At 35.3% G+C, this 18,178-nt stretch overlaps 1 protein-coding gene across 3 annotated transcripts in view; it reads right to left on the bottom strand.

The window, feature by feature from the left end:
- Nucleotides 1–18,178, bottom strand: part of LOC149065303 (patronin-like) — a 145,194-nt gene that overhangs the window by 40,297 nt on the left and 86,719 nt on the right. For all 3 annotated transcript variants that reach the window (XM_089254231.1, XM_089254229.1, XM_089254230.1), the window contains 9 exons: nt 16,512–16,727; nt 14,449–14,534; nt 14,199–14,325; nt 13,014–13,128; nt 8,614–8,871; nt 5,544–5,673; nt 5,378–5,439; nt 1,949–2,057; nt 117–1,848 (listed from right to left, as the gene is read on the bottom strand). In XM_089254231.1, coding sequence (XP_089110357.1) covers nt 117–1,848; nt 1,949–2,057; nt 5,378–5,439; nt 5,544–5,673; nt 8,614–8,871; nt 13,014–13,128; nt 14,199–14,325; nt 14,449–14,534; nt 16,512–16,727 — 2,835 coding nt within the window. The remainder of the gene's footprint in view (nt 1–116; nt 1,849–1,948; nt 2,058–5,377; nt 5,440–5,543; nt 5,674–8,613; nt 8,872–13,013; nt 13,129–14,198; nt 14,326–14,448; nt 14,535–16,511; nt 16,728–18,178) is intronic.

Genomic DNA, 18,178 nt, shown 5'->3' with positions numbered 1-18,178 from the left:
AATTTTAATTTAAAATTCCATACATTATGATATTGTCCTCTTTTATCGATCATTCACGGAGAAATTTATACAGTAAAAATAAATACTATGAAATAAGTTTTCCGATATGCACTTACAGGATCTGGGTGAACTAGATCAGCACCAATGACAAACCCAAAAGAGTTAACTTCCTCCTCTTTCGTTAGCTGTATGTCCTGGGGTTTTTTATTTACTGCAGGTGGTCGCTGCCACTTGGTTGTTAACTTTTTTGGCTTGTCATCAAAGGAAATATAAAACTTCTGCTGCTCAGACTCTTCCATTCTCGAAGGATACATTTGAAAATGGGTATTCTCTATCTGCACGTTGCGTTCTCTGAGTATGCCAACTGAAGTCCTAGAAGGTGATTCCGACTGTTTCTGATGCAGCCTTGATGCTCGCTCTTTTTGTTGGTCTGGAAGCCCAAAATTTTTCACAGATTGTTGCTCTAACTTACTTTGCCTATTTTCCGGCTTCATAACTTTGGAATACAGTTCGTCCAAATTAACACTGATTTCGTGTCGTCCAACTGGAGGCGATGAAGGCAAAAATGGTTTCGTACTTTGCATGTCTGACACTCTCTTCTCTGATAGGGAGCTCTGGCGGTGATATGCTTGTCGAAGGGATGTCATTGTATAAGGAGATACCTCTCCTGTTCTTATATTTTCTCTGCTCCACTGATAACTTCTAGCAGGCGATTCTTGAAATTGTTCGGCGCTGGGCTGGCTATGTAGAAAAAAGTGTGAGGCATCTTCCACGCTATCTTGCATGAGATTCTCAACATGCTCTTGTTGAATTGTGATTCTGGAAATATCTGCCTGCAAATCACAAAGACTAGAATTGAGCTGCTCGATTGACGCCTCGTAGTCCTCAGTCATCTGCATTTCTCCAGAATCATCGTCCAACTGCTTACTCTTCGGAAGCAATTTACTCTGCAAGATATCTTTCTTTTCCAGCCATTTCTTTTGAACTGAGTTAATGTCTTCAGCTATCTCCTGCATGGACATCCGACGCACCATAGATGGAGAACTCGTAGGACGTTCCATAATTCTTTCTGGAGTCACTGGCATCTCTTGCTCATCATCATCTTTACCAGTCCCACTATCTGGAGTTCCAGCATCAGAACTAGTACTGTGACTAACTGCTTGTAGGAAAGCAGCCTTACCTATCTTTTGCCGTTCTCGCTTCCAAAGAGCTTCCATGCGCTTTTTCTCTATTTCTATCTTCCGCCTTTTCTCTTCCAGTTTCATCCTAAGGTTGGCCAACTGAATGTTTATAGATGGATCATTGGACTCCACTGGCGTCTCGTGTCCAGAATCAGCCTGAGATGAGCTAGAGCTAAGTGCCTTCTGTTGCTGCCAAGTCGTGGTATTAGGTAAAGCTGCAAATGTAGTCCTTTTCTCACCTTTCCTTGACAAAAGACCCGACTTTAAAGGCTTTCTTTCACCTTCTCTATCATGATGCATATAAACTATATTGATTCCATGATTTCTAGCCTCTGAATCTTTTGATGATAACTGCGCAAAACTTGTTTTGGCCATCGTCTTGTGCTCTGCATCACTAACACAAATCCCAGAACTTTGTGAACTTGCAGAACTTTTGATACCAGGTGGACGCATGTTGCCAACATTTTTCCAAGCTTTGCCTTCTTTGATTTCAGACAAAGAACCAGATCTTACAGGACCATCTTCCGACGCTAGATTGTGGTAGTAATCTAGAAGGCCCATACTAAATCGATTCTCTCCTTGGCTATGCAATACAAATTCTTTGGCCTTTGTTGAAGCATCTGAAGCAGTATTAGTTGCCATGTTATCACCCGGAACACCACTTGACCTAAAAAGAAAAAATTAGACATGAATTTCCAATGTACCATATTGAATAATTGAATTAATACAATAAATCCAATTAATACAACAATCAATTACTCAATTACCTTCCATCGTTTTCACCAGAGTTTGTCAATGAAGAAGTGCTTGATTTATATCCGTTCACTATACCAGATGAACCACTTCTATGGAGTTGGGGCGATAGCCTTATACGATCTGTGAATATGAAAGAAATTAATTGTCCACAAATACAAAATTTTTTATATATTTTCATTTTGGAAAAAACTTTCAATGTCACTCAATGTGTTTGGACATTAAACTATATACACTAATACAGTAGACTCTCGATGATTCAGCTCATTCAGTATATAATCTGCCATTTTTTTGAAAGGTTTTCTTCCAGCATAGAAAAAAGAAACATTTCACTTCATGTCTTCAAGCGGAAATTTATATTAAAGTCGACGCTCGATTTTACAAACTAATCTTCTGGCTCCAAACAATATATTATTCCTTTAACATTATTTCCCAGTACTATTTTTCATTTTTCACATTCGTACAGGTTCGTAAAACCTAGTGTCAACTATATTTAAATGGGCTCTTTTGCAACTGACTTCCAGTAATTCGGCACACCTTGGTCTGATATGTACCAGATTAGGAAGAGTCTATTGTAATTAATCTAGATAGACGGGGCAGCTCTTTGGCAGTATGATCGCACGGGATGGCGCTCTCAGAGTGGTGCCAAATCCAAGTTGAAAAAGAGCAAAAAAAACTGTCAACCAAAACAACAGGATAAGGGGGCACCAAAAATAAGTTCAGCATGGGTAGAGATTTTCTCTCAAGCCGTCTCTGCATAATAGACATATAATCATAGCATTTGTCAATCTGCACTGACTAATTGCACTATGCCAACAATGTGGAAAGCTTTAAACTCTTTCCAGCTTCACTTGAGCAGCACTCAAATATATATGTGATTTGCGATTTTGGCTTAACCCAAGTTTAGCTCGGACAAAGAAATTTCATATCATTTAAGCCATCTTTACCAACGTGTTTAGGATACATATTTCACTCATTTCACCAGCTTCTGTTATCCTTTCAGGCCAATAAGTGTAAAAAAAAGATTTGTTGCAAAAATTGCATGTCAATTCTCACTATAACATTCACAACATATTTGATTATAAAAATTAGCATGAAAAATAATCTTTAACCTTAAACTAGGGATAAATTAAGCTTTGATTGGATTCAAAATGATTTCTACCAAAATATACAAGATCAAAGATTTGTGAAGGTTGTGAATGGACACCTTCATATGCATTGCCAGTGCTTTATTTCTATAGAGGTACAGATATGATTATCATACAAAATACAAGTACCCCTCTTTTTACATCAATACATAATTAATACTAAACAATTGTATGAAATAAAATCATGTGAATTGATTTGGGTTCAGCAAGGGTAAGATAGAGACCCCAAAGCAAAATGTTCCCTCTTTATCATTTGAGAAATTTAAATCTAGCATTCTATACTATTGCTTAAAAATTTCAGATACCATTCACACATATATGTGGCTCTATAGATGAAGTTTTAAAATTCCGAAGAGCTGAAAGCATGGGAGGCAACCCCCACCTTAAATTATAAGGGAGAATCTTTGACAAACAAACAGCGAAAAATAATGAAACAAGGAATTTATGAGGTAAATTAAAACATGAATCACACAAGAGCAATGTAGTAAAATTTTGAGCTGGTCAACACACAGGGCAATTTCTAAAAATTAGTTGTGTTAACACAAGTAAAAATCATAGTCGCCTCATGTGGGACTTAGCTATCATGTATCAAGTTAGAAAGTTTTTCCCCAGTTAATTTAACACTGGAAGGACCACGTCAGTCACTCTGACCATTTTCGATCTTCTTTCTAGATTTTCATCATGAACCAGATCGTTTAGAATGTTAAATTTCACCACTTTTCTTAAAAATGTTTAAATATCACGCTGTGCAACTTTCATAAATTTATAAAAAAATCAGCTCAGACAAGATATTTTTAGTTATACCTAGAAGGATCATCACCGGGCAATATGACCGGTAACATTATAGGCACTTTTATAGCCAAGTGCAGCAAATATTTCAAAAAATTGTGTCACAAATTTTTACTAATACAGATATGCTAATTGCATGAAGATGCATCCTTAATGATCGACTAAGTAAAAATATATAAGTAATATGGCGAAGAATGTAGTAGTACAAATCAGTGGATCTTATTGATAAAGACAGTAGAAATGTGAACACATGATGGTTGTTTTTCTTCATCAATACTTGCTGAAATACTAAAGCAGAATAATACGACCTTGGTAGGTATAATAATATAAGATCGAAAAGAAATTTCACGTAAAATTCATCAGAGATCCCTTCATATGAAGTACGTTAATACATAAAGACATTAGATTTTGTGTTTTCCGCATAAGAAAAAGTAAAATATTTTTCTATGTTCAATGCATTGAAATATATATTCTCAAAGTGAGAAAAAATTTCTGAAATGTTGAGTTTTACAACAAAAGAAAGTACTGCATATTGTTGATCAGATGGCTCGAAAGCATTCCATATCATTCATTTGCCAGTGTGTGTTTTCCATAACATTTGGCGTAGCTTGAAGAAATGCTTGGTCGATTTGTAGGAAAAATAAAATAAAATTGAGAAAGTTACTTTCCTTTTTTTGGTTGAAATTAGCTAAAAAGCTTAGAGGCCCCCCTATTTCTTCAAGAATCAGAATTTTGCCAACAACAACAATAATAAAAAGTGCTACTTTATCAGTAAAAAGACAGTGATGTCAGATCCCTCTGTGCAATAACAAAACAAGTGGTAAATTTTCAATGCATATGTTTAGAAAGTGTGATGCACAATTGCAATTATATGTTTAGAATGTAAATATATATTTTTTAATCAATATACAATGAGGAACTTTTGGGTAGGTATTATTCTCTTCAAACTCGAGCCAAAACTGAATAATATATGTATTTTTTTTTTCAATTGATTTGTGTTAATTGTGGGTCAAAAATGAACTTTAAAAAGGAAAAGAAAAATTAACTTAATTGATTAATTATTCAATTAATTAAGTAACCTTACACATACTTCAATTCTTGACTTGAAAAAAAATAATTAAAACCATTAAAATCTGTTTAAAAAATGGGTACACATGTGTATGGCTACGATGCAAAAATATTATAAATTCCATTTTTAATCTTTTTGCATCATAATTATAAAATTCAATTTGAGAATTCTCTGTTTTTATTTCTATTGCTTTCCTACACTCATATTTACATTTAAACTTAAAAAAACTCAAGGAAATTAAGATTTTATAGTGCAAATCAATCTCCGGTCATTTTGACAGGTATTGGCCCTTCTAGGTAGAATGAAATGTCGGTCCTTCTAGTGTTAATATAGTACCAGCCATAAGAATAATGAATGTGGAATTTACTGGGATAGTCAAGTTATCAGAATTCCACTGTAATTAGGAAAGAATCTGAAATGATCAAAAATGAAATTACCCATAGACTTTCGATTAGAAGATTGTTTCTCAGAAGTATCCTTTACATTTGGAGATCCAGATCTATGAGAACATGAAATAGATATTTCACTACTGAGCTTTGACAAAAAAAATTCTTTGAAGAAAAAAATTATAAATGATAAAATTTCATTTATCATAAAACTCACGCTGACTTTAACTCGGGAAGGCTTGAGGTAGAACCACCATAGAAATCGGTTCTTAAGTTTGGAATGGCACTTGCAACGTTTTGATGCATCTTATGAGATGGTATACTGCTGCTTCTCGGTTTAGCTGCACCTTTAAAGAGGATAGACCAAAAATATATGAGAGGAAAAATACTTAAATAAAAGCAAAAACATCATTTCAACTCTTACTCGAGCTATAACAAGATAATGCAAAAGCTAATTCTAACTGCACAAGCAATTACCAAAGGTGTATCAACACAAGAGAAACAAAGATTTGTTGAAGGAATACATGTGCGCTATTACTGGGACTAAAATAAATTCCAATGGGGGGAAAGCCAAAATATTTCAATTGAAAAAAGCTGCATGATCAAATTTCCAAAGATACAAATGGCAACCCAAAAGCAATTCCTTTATGCCAACTTAGAGTCACATGATTTTTAAAGAAAATTCTCATTCCTCAATGTTCAAACATAATCATAGGATTATTACTGCTCATGACAGAGATCATTAAGTGATAATCAAGAAGGAATTACAGTAAAACCTCTCTTTTGAGGACACCGGTGGGACAAAAAAATTTGTCCATAAAACAAGGGTGACCATTAATCAGGGGTTTGAAATGCATACATTTATTATATAAGGGAAAATTACTATTTCACTATAAAAGAGGGGGTGTCCGTTAAGAAGGGTTTTACCGTATTTAGTCAATCAGAGCATCATAGTAACATAACTAAGTTAATTTTTGTGTAGTTGCAGTATAAATTAGTGAAATTAAAAATGAAATTCAAAGGCTTTTACTGTATTTGTCATTTTTACAGACCAGTTGCAGTTTCATACCTGAATTCTAACTTTGTTGTGAGCCTTGAAAATATTTCGTTCAAAGTGATGCTCAAAAATGAAAATTCACCTGGTCTGCATCTCTGGATGAAAGTTGCTTTCTTGCTTCTAAAAACAAGGAGCCCATTTCCTTTGGTTGACCAGGGTGCAATCCAAACATCCCCCACATACTACAGGTGACATTGATTTGCATAGATTCCTGCTACTACTGACTTTTTTTAAGGATTGGACTGCAGTTTTAATCAATGCAGATAGAGAGCAAAGAACAAACAGACTCAGGTTTTTTTCTGTGTGTGACATGGTAATTCCAGATTCCCAATAGTGTATTCAATTATTTTGTCTTCACAGAAACATTTTGGCTATGCGCTATTCAGAGAGAGCATTGGTCAAAAGTGGATTTTTATGAAGCCACCAGGATAAAAAAAATTTTGTTTTTCATTTAATATGCTACATGGAAAAAAAAATCAGATCTGGTCCAGGATTGGACAAATCTATTGCCCGACATATCTGGAGCATGTAAAAATTCTGACTGGGCATGTATTTTTCCAGCATGACCAGCATATAAAATATTGTTCGGGCTTGTACAGTGGAACCTTGTTTATCTGTCGCTAAGTTATATGACTTTCACTTTTATAGTATGTTTGGATTCTGTCATAATATAAGTCTATGGTTCTTATACATTTTAATGTTAAAAAAATTCATTCATTAGATGCAAAAACTGAATTATTCAATGTTTTCACTTCCACTCGAACTCCAAATCTTTTGAAAAAAAAAAGTCATTTATATCCATCAAATGCACACAATTTTTGCATGCAGTGAAAAGGTGTTGCTGCAACAATTCTTCTCGCATACTGCCACTGCAAAAGCCATGAATTTTAGGATGACTGCTGACATATACGAAAATTGCTAGTGAGCTGACTGATGGCCATTTAGAGTGGATAGTAATTTGTTTATTGCTTGTTTCTGAGAATATGCAGATATGACAAGCCCCCACAGAAACAGGTTTCAACTGGTTTGACAGTCATATGTCTTTTCAGAATTTTTTACTTCCAATATTTCTAGTGTTATTTATCCCCAGAGGTCGCCCCAGCCCAATTCTTCTCGTGCTGGGCTGGATTGTGTTTGCTGCGTCTGATTTACAGATAAAACCATATATCCCTAGGGATGGGACGGAGTAATTAAGCATTATCCCCAGAGAGCATGAAAGTCCATTGCAAGCATTTGGAGAATACAAGTCTGCTGATAAGACAGACACACATACAGTAAGCTCTTTCTATCATTTCCTAAAGAATTTTCTTTCATTTTTGGGGCTTTTCTTGCTGGCTGTGTCAAATACACCATTCATACTGTTGAGAAAACGAAAAGCGCTTTCTTTGAAAAAAAATAGAAATTTTGGACAACTTCAAGAATTTTAAATTAAAAAATTCATCTTGCAAATCATTTGAATATCCTAGTGTCCACTTTGAAAATGGTTATAAAGCAGAGAAACAAAATCAAAGACCAAGCTGCTGGTTGCAAATCATCTGCTGCCGAAAAAAAAGAGTGTCCAAGACGGGGAGTTTCCCTAATCAAAAAGATTTTGTTGCAGTTTTTTCTTAGTGTCATGTCCCAAAGGTAATGTTCCACTAAATTTTACTTCTTTAAGTGATGTGAAATGTGATTTTTTCCCCCTCAAGTATTACTGAAATGATATTTTTTTTATAACAGAATTAGAGATGCAATTAAATGCATTTAATTTAATATTTGGTGTGAGTGTGGCTGTGGTGAGAGGTTTGTCATTTATTTAAAAAGTCTCAGTAATTCAACTTACACATTTATATTATGTTTTGATTCGGCTTCTTGAATGCTGTATAAACGAGGTTCCACTGGTTTTAATACAGAACAGACATGTCCTTTTTGGGAGATTTGTCCAGCCCTAGTTTCAATGAGTGTTTTTGCCTGAATATTTATATATTATATTTACACATATTAGTATGCAAAATTATTATTCTTACTTATGCAAATTCAACGTAATGGGTTATTATCAGTCCCACATGGTCCCATACCTTTGGGGTGTTACTGTATAGCAAATTTTATAGAAGAAAAAATTTAAATATATGATCAAAGAGTCTTTCTCAATAAGAAAAAGCAATGGGTCAGTTAGTAAAGCCAGAGTCCAGTGCTACTACTAATGCTGATATTATCTGGCTTATGCTAATATTGAGATCACAGCACTTACCTTCTCTTTGTAATTGCGCTTCTTGTAATTCAAAGTTTGCTTGCCTAGTCACACAGTTCACAGGCCATATCACGAAAGAGAACAACAATTCAGCAACAAAAACTAGAATGTTCATTTTGATCGAAGGATGCACATACAAAAAGTCTTCCAGGCTCAAAAAGTCTATCTGACGAGGAAGATTATCACAACAGAAACGTTTGACTAATTGTATATTATAAATGCTGTCACCAAGAGACATTGGGTCATTCCAGCATACATCTGAAAAGAATAAGTGCACACGCAGATTAAATCAATGCAGAAATATAGACTAGATATCTTTATTGGCGAACAAGTGGTGCACAGTGGTAAGATGCTTGTCTTCCACTATGAAGGTTACCGTCAAGGCCCACGGGTTTGAATCCGGCTAAAGAACATCAGAATCAAGTTCAACTACCAAACCTGGGGCAACCACCAATAGATTGCGCCTTCATTTCCCCCTCAACTCCATTGGTTGGAAATTACCATATGGCGATATGTAACCAGAGTTGGTGTGCAGTAAAGTTGATATCATTATTCGCATGTGCAAAGGGAAAAGTTTTAAACTTTTCGTCCAATTATAATTGAATTTTTTAAAAAAATATAGTGGAATTTCTTTATAGACTCACCCTCAGGAACCGAAGAAAAGTGACAGGTGACAGTTTAATCGGAGTAATGGCAAGACTAATAAAATAATGACGAAAGTGAAAAAGTAAGTATGATTTTAAAGATGAAAAGAATTGAGCTGTAATTTCTTAGGCTGTATATTCCCAGATGGTTCAAGAAATCTGTAGTTTTAACCGTAGCATATTTGTGGCGAGTAGCAAAGTTCTATCCACTTGCCCATAACTTGGGTAATTTGTGGCATGTTGCCATTTCCACTTTTGATGAAAATTTCCAACCAGGTCTCAAGGTAGTAAAAAATTTCATCAAAAGTTGTTCTATGAATCCCTCATTCCTAGCATGCAATGCTTTGGCTATCCTGGATTCTTTAATAAATTTTCTCTCCATTCTCTTCTAACACAAAAGCTTAAAGAATCATGACAATCTGGATAAGTAGCAGCAAAAAAAAAAAAAGATAACCATAAACCCAATGTAAAATTTAAAAAAAAAAAAAAAAAACTACACTTATCTCTAAGAAACTGTTAATCTGAGAAAAAAACTGAGAGAAACTTAAACATACCTGGTGTGGAAGATTTTTGAGCAAAACTATATAAGGAGCAGATTAACATGGGATTATATCGCGGAATGCCATTGATTTGATTGAGCTTCCTTTTGTAGAAGGGGCAAATTTTAAATGGAATTTGATCCAGCTTTATGATGGATGATGAATCCAGCTTTTTTCCCCCCGAATCAAAATAAAACACATATGTATTTTGGTAAGATAGAATTTTTCAATGACTTAACAAAGAACTTTTCACACAAAAGTGATGATATATATGGTTAGACCAAAAAATTAATGATGGTTATATTGGGTGTAAAGGTTGCTGTTAAGACTAGTTTGTTATTGAGCCAAAAATCAGCAGTATAAATGGAGTGATCAGTGAAGATCACAAACTTGATGAAATTAATGGAAGCAAATCCAAATTCGGTATGAAGAGATGCATTGACAATAACAGGGGTGGGAAGTGACTAAGTCCACTTTGGAGCAGCAAGATTCAGGATTTGGAGCAGCAAAATTCAGGATTCGGAGCAGTTTTGGAGCAGCAAATATGGGATTCGGAGTGGATATTTATAAATTGGAACAGTGAAATTAACAAGAATATTTTCGTTAACCCTCAACCCTTTTCAAAATAAAACTGCACTGTCTTTTGATATCAAACATTTTTTCGTCAGCTTGATTTTTGTTTTTGGTATTTTAGGCTTTTGACACCTTGTTTGAAAGAGCGGCTGTCATAAAATTTTTTGCACCCGTCTATTTAAGATGATTTTTGCTTACTGAGGGCACTATTTGCTGCCTTGAACAGCAGCACTTCAAATGAGCTAAAACATTTTTATAAGTTTTCAATTTTTTTATACTTGAAAAGATTTTGTTGCAAAATGGGAGAGAATTTCGGAAGAATCAACACGATGTTTGGCGATTCAGCACTCATTATCTGGCGAGATTGGCGATTTGACACTCGTTATTTGGCGAAATTGGCGATCTGACACCCGTTATTTGGCGATATTGACGATTTAACGCTCGTTATTCGCCAAAGTTTCTAAACTAACATTCGTAATTCGGCGGACATGCGCTTTTTACTCCCGGAATGAAATTTTTTTTCACGAAACATCGGGATTTAACACAATGACGATCGACTACAGTAATTTCTATTGCTTCCAGTGGAGACTTTTTTTTTTAAAAGGAAACACTCGCATTTGCACTTTGACGCTGAAAGACATTGCAAACCCTCTTCAGTTCGACGATCGCGGATAATATCGGGGTTTCACAATGGAAAGCCCGATGAGGGGCCGATAAGTTAAGGCGGTAGTTTAGATATAGTGGAATAAAACACGCTCTTCTCGGAAAGAATCGTTTCGTAGCTAGCTGGAGCAAAAAAATTTTTTCGTCCTTTCCGAAATTCCGGGCATACTGAAGCAAAATTCGCTATTTGGCGCAGAAAAATACGAAAATACGCTATTGGAGCAGGATGGCGCAAGATATTAGTTTTGGCGCAGTGCGGCGCAATTCGCGCAGAGTTCCCACCCCTGCAATAACAGTCAAACCAAGCACTGTCACAATGAGTCCCAGAAGATCAAGAATCTTTCATGAGCCGAGAAGCCTGAGGACAAAGGCTCTTGGACAAATAACGGTTCAATTTAAGAATTTGAGGTTGTAGCACTGTCTGGTCCTTGTCAATTTTACTTCCCTCTTCTATGACAAGTTCTATAGTATATATAATGTGTATATGTATAAGTCGTCCAATTGCAAAACTCGTTGAATGCCAACCAGATTTTTTTACAGAAAGTTAAAAAGAAACTTTTATACAGTATATTTTTTGAACTGACTGCTTAAAATTTAAAATTTTAACAGCATAGCATTAGCATTTTAACAAGCATCAGCTCAAAAAATACATTCTACAAAAGTTTCTTTTTCACTTTGTTAAAAAATCTGGTTGGTGCTTAACGAGTTTTGCAAGGAGAAGACATATACCGTATATACTCGTGTATAAGCCGACCCCCCCTACTTCAGGACCACCAAAACCGCAATAAATTGAAAACCCATGTATAAGCCGACCCCAAAAAATCTGTGTATTTCAGAGAAAAAAAATTGTATATTTCCATGCAAAATGAATAGCTTATGGAAATTTACAACAGAAAACAATTCAAACTTTTTAAACCGTTTCTTTTGAGTATCCAAGCTCATCGTAATCCATCAGATCATCATAGAGGGTGCGGCATCGCCCCTATGATGGGTACGCTGTCATCGCCATTGTCACTTTCAAAGAGGATATCATCTTCAGTTCCGTCCATCGCATTGCTGATGCAACACTTTTTGAAGGATCGGATGATAATTTCGGTGGAGACAGAATTCCACGCCTCATGTACCCATTGACACACTAGGCCAATGTCAGGTTTCTTCAAGGCACCACCTTTTGTGGTTTCTTTATCATCGGAACTCATCCATTTGATCCACAAATTCCTCAAACAGTCTTTGAAAGGCTTTACAATCAACGTTAGCCCACCTGGTATCAAAGTCAATGATGTTTTCGATTTCTTTGCCTCGTCTTTGACATTTTCGGGGGTTTGAACATATCCCATACCAATAATGGCGGTTTCTCAAACACTGCTACAAAAATGACTACTGATTGTGTGGGGTCGATATTTTCTCATCAAAAACTGACCCGAGTATAAGCCGACCCCCCACTTGAGGAACCAATTTTTCCACAAAAAAACTCGGCTTATACACGAGTATATACGGTATATATATATAAAAAAAATTATTTTTTTTTTTTTTGTTCTTTTCCTTTGTGTTCTCTCAATTTATGCTAGATGTTTCAAGCATTAATCTATACATGTTTTTTCGTATTTTCGTATTTCTTCATTGTTTTTGAATTTTTTTCATTTTTCGTGCTATATTTTGTATTTATGAAATTCCATACATGAACATTTAATTGTGTTTAATAAAGTTCTCTCCTATAAGAGCAGCCCCCCCCCCCTTTCGACAAGGGCAATGACTAAAATTAGCTAAAGCTGATAGAGCCGGGCATGTTGGGTTTAAAAGAAAGAACGTATAAATGGGGTGAGGACTTCAGATTGTGACAGCTTCAAGAGATTCTATTGTAGAGACATTATAAATTTGCAAAGAAGAGGAAGCAATCCCAAATGTATCAAGAACAAGAAAAACTTCATGAACTCTTGATTCAACTTATGATCACAAACTAATTGATAGATTACAGATTTACCTTGCCAGTTAATATGATTAGAACAATAGAAACATATCACAGCAGCCAGACTACATCCATCACTTATATCTGCTATCTCTTGTAAGACTGGAATCTTTGGAAGCTTCGCATTAGGCTGAGGCGAAAGGAAAAATAAAAGAAATAAACAAACATAATTTGATAACGCATTTTCATACAATATTTTAAATAAGTCTAAATATTTTGATGCCAGCCCTTCTTTTTTACACAACTGTATAATTCCTTCGCCTACTGTTTTATTATCTTTAAATGAACAGGATCATCTTTTCTATAGCCTGTCCTACACCCACAAAAAAAAACTTTCAATGCCAGAGGCATGCCTTATTAGTCAATTGCTGTATGTTGGTAGTACTTCTCCCTCACTCGAAAAAATGTGGGGAAAGTTGCCAATACGAAAACTAAAAATATTAAATATCTATCATATTTCCACCACTTTAACATTTGAAAAAAGACAAACACTCTAGCATATGAAATTGTAGGCAAATATTTGCATGAACAACTTAAAAATTAGTTCTAGCCAGACACACCAATATTTGGATGGAGGCTGTCAGTAGCAATGCATGTTGACTGGTCGGAAGGGGGGGGGGGTGTCAGTCAACGTGACCTCTAAAACAATTTTTTTTTTTTGCGAATTGTAATTTTTCCCCAATTTATTTATTTCATTCATAATATGGTACTCATGCCTGCTGAAAATATCGTAAGATTATTCTGAATCAAGTACTTGCCATTTAAAAGTGAAGGAGATGATGAGTCATTTACGATTCAGGAGAAAAGCAAAGAAATAACTACTCCAAAGTATTCCAACTCATCAGGACCCCCCCCCCCCCTCTATCTTCCATTGTCTGTTACACATCAAAACTTATTGTGGGGCTACAAGAAAATAGCTGAAAAAAAAATAATTCTGTAGGTCCCGAAGCAAAATATTTGTATTTCACATTTGCCTGTCCATCCTTTACTAATGTTGAAACTCAAATTTATTTCATCTACACCCAGGTACGTAAATTTGTAATAATTACATGGATATGTACATGAATGTAGATGGAATGAGGGAGAAAAGATCACAATATGATCTCGCCCTCCTCCAGATGAAAACAATACATCAAATGCATTACCACAACAATCATTAAATTTCATAAATCTTATTGCTTAAAAACAGCAAAGCAATACTTCATGTTTGCTACACTGTTCTTTAATCTCTTGTTCCAGAGTGACACAACACTTGTTGATCCAAAGAATAGCAGCTTCTTCAGGATTAGATGGCATTTCACTATTCAAGTCCACATTGGAAAAACACCTGCAATATATTGCGCATTAAAGCTATGAATTTACATTAAAAAAGCAAGTAATTTGATGTGACTTAAAAATAAATTCTTCGAGATTGTTCTTATAAGTGGAGTGCAATTTATAGCCATCATACCTTACTACATCGACAACTTTTTCTGGAATGAGGACTTCTTTTATATACAAGGAAATTATCCCTTCTATGACACACATATGGGCACTCTGAAAAATACATAATACACAATCTTTATGTATATAATTGATTATTTGGCTTTTCTGAATTCAACAACTCATGTATCATTCAAACTTCTCTGAATGAATTTAACATAATTTCTTAAGAATAAATTTCATAAACAGAGTATAAAATACAAATACATAGGCCACAACAGGCAAACTTCCCAACAAGGTGGGGAAAAAAGAAAAGGCTGTTAAAATTTATTGGTGTGTTGAATATTAAATAAATTTAAAAATTTGACAACACCAAAAAAATTATTTTTCCGAAAAAAAATAATGCATTGTGCATAAGACATTATGGTTGTCTTCATCAAAGTGTTGATAACTTCTCGATTTATCTCACCATGAATATTATTTATTATTAACTCTTTATGCGACACAGCAGAAATCACAATATTCCCCCTTTAAAAAAGCTGTATCTTTTCAATAAAAAGAAAAAGAGAAGGCTTTCTTTTAATTTTCAGCAGGTATAAACTAAAAGGTATAGGGAAAAGTGTTCTACTGAGAAATCAATGCTACAAAATATCTGGACTTGTCTTAAATAAAGAGGGGCTTTTAAAGGCCGCTGTGGTGGTCGAGTGGTTATAGTGCCGGACTCGTGATGCGAGGATCCGGGTTCGAACCCCACAGTGGTGGTCGGCTGAAGTTGGTTTTCCGTGGTTCCCAACTTCAAGGCGCAAATGCGAGCCGATCTCCCCGTTAAAAAGTCTCGCCACAGAGAGCAACAGTCCTACAACGGTAAATCATTCAACCATAACACTTCACTCATAGTTAGTAAAACTGGGGGCAGATGACAGCACTACACATAACCAGCATTACACAGAAACAAACTTTACGTCAGGTTGCACTACACGTACATTCCCGCATGTACCGATTCGTTGGGGGGTTCCGAGGGGTGGTGTAGCAGTAGTAGGTAGGGGCTCTGGGATCCATGATGTTCTTAAGTCAGCCACCTCGTTGGGCAATTTGCCTGTTGTGGCGTTGTATTTGTATTTGTATATTTGTATAAAGAGACAAGATATCTCGTCATTTCAGCTTAAAGAGTTAAATCATTGTGATCATGATAGAATTTACAACACTCGACCGTGTGTGTGTGTGACATATTCCTTCATTCACAAACCTATTAGAGAGAAATTCCCTCAGCAACACCACAACATGTTGCCTTTTACCAATTGATACTGGTGTTCCTATGTTGAAGCAGTCAATTAACTCACAGTTCATCTTATGCATCCTGTTGAAAATGTCAAACACTTTAATCACATTTCCCCCCCCCCCCGACACTTATGTGTTCTTACAATGTAAATACCACAAGGCTCGGGACTTCAAGCTTCAAAGAACCTCCCCACATAGATAAGCCAATTAGCCAATTATATAAATGTAAAGATAAACAGGACCCCAAATCTTTTTCTTGCTGGAGAGCCTCAGCTTTTGGTCAAGTCCCTTAAGATGGGAAACCAATATTTATTTTTCCCCATTGCACAAATTGAGCACACACACTTCTACCATAAAAAAAAATCTGTCTTATTTGATAGAGAAAAGAAATTAAGCCAAAAAAAAAACTAGAATCATTTTTAAGAAGCTTGGAGTAACACTTCCAAAGTTGATAACATTATCCTCTGGGGACATTGAAATGAACCAGAAGTCAGTGTGAGTTATGGAAACAATATAAACTGCTGCGAAATAGCAAAACATGAGAAATAAGGGGAAGAGAGGAGAAAACAAAGATTTCTAATATTAAAAGGGATAGAAAATTTAAGTTTTTGCTTTCAAAAATTAGAACTCTGGATTAACGTAGCATAAAAGAAAATAAAAAATTATGATAAATTAGCGAAAAATAAAATATTTTGTTTTGAGTTTGTTTTATGGGAGAAAAATTACAGGAAGAATTAAAAACTTTTATAAAAATTGATAACTCATAAAAGTAGTTTGCATTGATAATTCAAAAAAAAAAGTAGAGAGCCTTACCAGTTTCAAAGGAGCCGTCTGAACTAGTATCGTCTCTGTCAAAGGAGCTTCCCTTGACTCCATGAGAGTAATTCCTTTCCTGGAGATTGCCTGTATAATGCCATGGTGATCCAAATTGTGATAGTTTGGATCAGAATATATATTCGCAAGAGCAAGACAATACAGCTCTGCATTGGCAAGGGAATGCACTATTTTTGGTTTCAAGTGCCTGTGATGCTAAAAATGGGTAAAATAAATTTATATCAGCATAACATCCTGTATAAGCGAACAGCAATCAGTAAAATTCTCTCATATCAACAGACATATACAAGCTCATCAAATCTTAATTTTCTTCCCATAAAGAGTTTGAAACACGATATAATGTCCATTCATGTAGCCACAAACATTGCTTTTTGGAAGTACTCAGTTTTTTTCTGCAATTCCTATAATTGCAGAAAAAAAAATATTTTTGATAGAATCGGAACAAGCCTAAATCGGCAAATTGAAGTTAGAATCTGGATAATTCGAGTCCAGCCGAGTCATGGGTTAGAATCCAGCTAAAAAGAACAGATAAAGTTCTTTACCTATTGAGCCTGGGGCGACCACTGGTAGATGGCACTTTTGTTTTCCACTCAACTCCACTAGTTGGAAATTGTCATATGGTGATATATGACTGAAGTTGGTGTGCGGCAAAGTTGATAATCCAAGGTGTAAAATTTCCCCAGAAATTCCTTTTTGAAACGCCTCTGTCTTTCACCATGTGTATGAGTTTTGTCTCATTTTTCTCAGTAGTGTGAGTTATTTCAGTTTGAAAGGGGCAGGGTCTTGATCTGTAGACTGGGGTCTCTGGGGTGGATCTTCAGGAATTTTTCACACGGTTTCTCAATAGTAAATTCATACAAACCAAAAATAACATTCATATTAGGTCCCCAAGGCTGTAGCCCTTATCAGCCTCCATTATGTAGAGTTTATGGGTCTTGGCAGTTATGTTATGAATAAGGACGTCGGATTAAGAGCAGAACAGGAATAGGACACCCCCCTCACTTAAAAAGTTTTCTCTATTGATTTACGGATAATTTGAGTTTTTAGAAATCTGACGTGGTCTCTGTCCCGTTTAACCTCAGATAATTAAGACTCTACTGTACCCAATATGCTTAATTGATTATGTATTAAAACCCAGTATAATCTATATTCTCTAACTATAATCATAGTCCCTTCATCCTGGAATGACTCATGAACTGTAAGTCCTAGAAACATTCTTTCAATTGAAAAAAAAATCTAAATAACGTGTAGACCTTAGATATGACATTCATATTGCAAGGGGTTGTATATGTATCAAAATAAAAAAATTAACTTTATATCTGGTTACCCTTTTGTAAAAAAAACCTAATTTGAGAGAAAGTTGTTGCCCGATCTATAAAAGCAGTTTAATGTAATAATGTAGGCGTTTCTCCTCAAGACTTGACAAAACATCGTCGTGGGGGAGAATTTGTCATTATATCAAGTATCATTACAATGAGATTAAACTGCAATAAATATGTTGCAAAAATCAATGTTAATCACCATAGCTTTCGTATGGGGAGGATGATAAAGTTACATAAAGTTTCATTTATTCTTTTTTTTACACAATAAATTTACTATAGAGGTCCCTCGAAAGATCCTGGTGTAAGAGGTTATTGTTCCAGGAT

The sequence above is a fragment of the Pholcus phalangioides genome, unplaced genomic scaffold (genome assembly GCF_987345545.1).
Source record: "Pholcus phalangioides strain wild (caught in Gottingen) unplaced genomic scaffold, Ppha-v1.0 ptg000040l_1, whole genome shotgun sequence".
Classification (NCBI taxonomy): domain Eukaryota; kingdom Metazoa; phylum Arthropoda; class Arachnida; order Araneae; family Pholcidae; genus Pholcus; species Pholcus phalangioides.
This window is presented reverse-complemented; position numbering and strand designations above follow the sequence as displayed.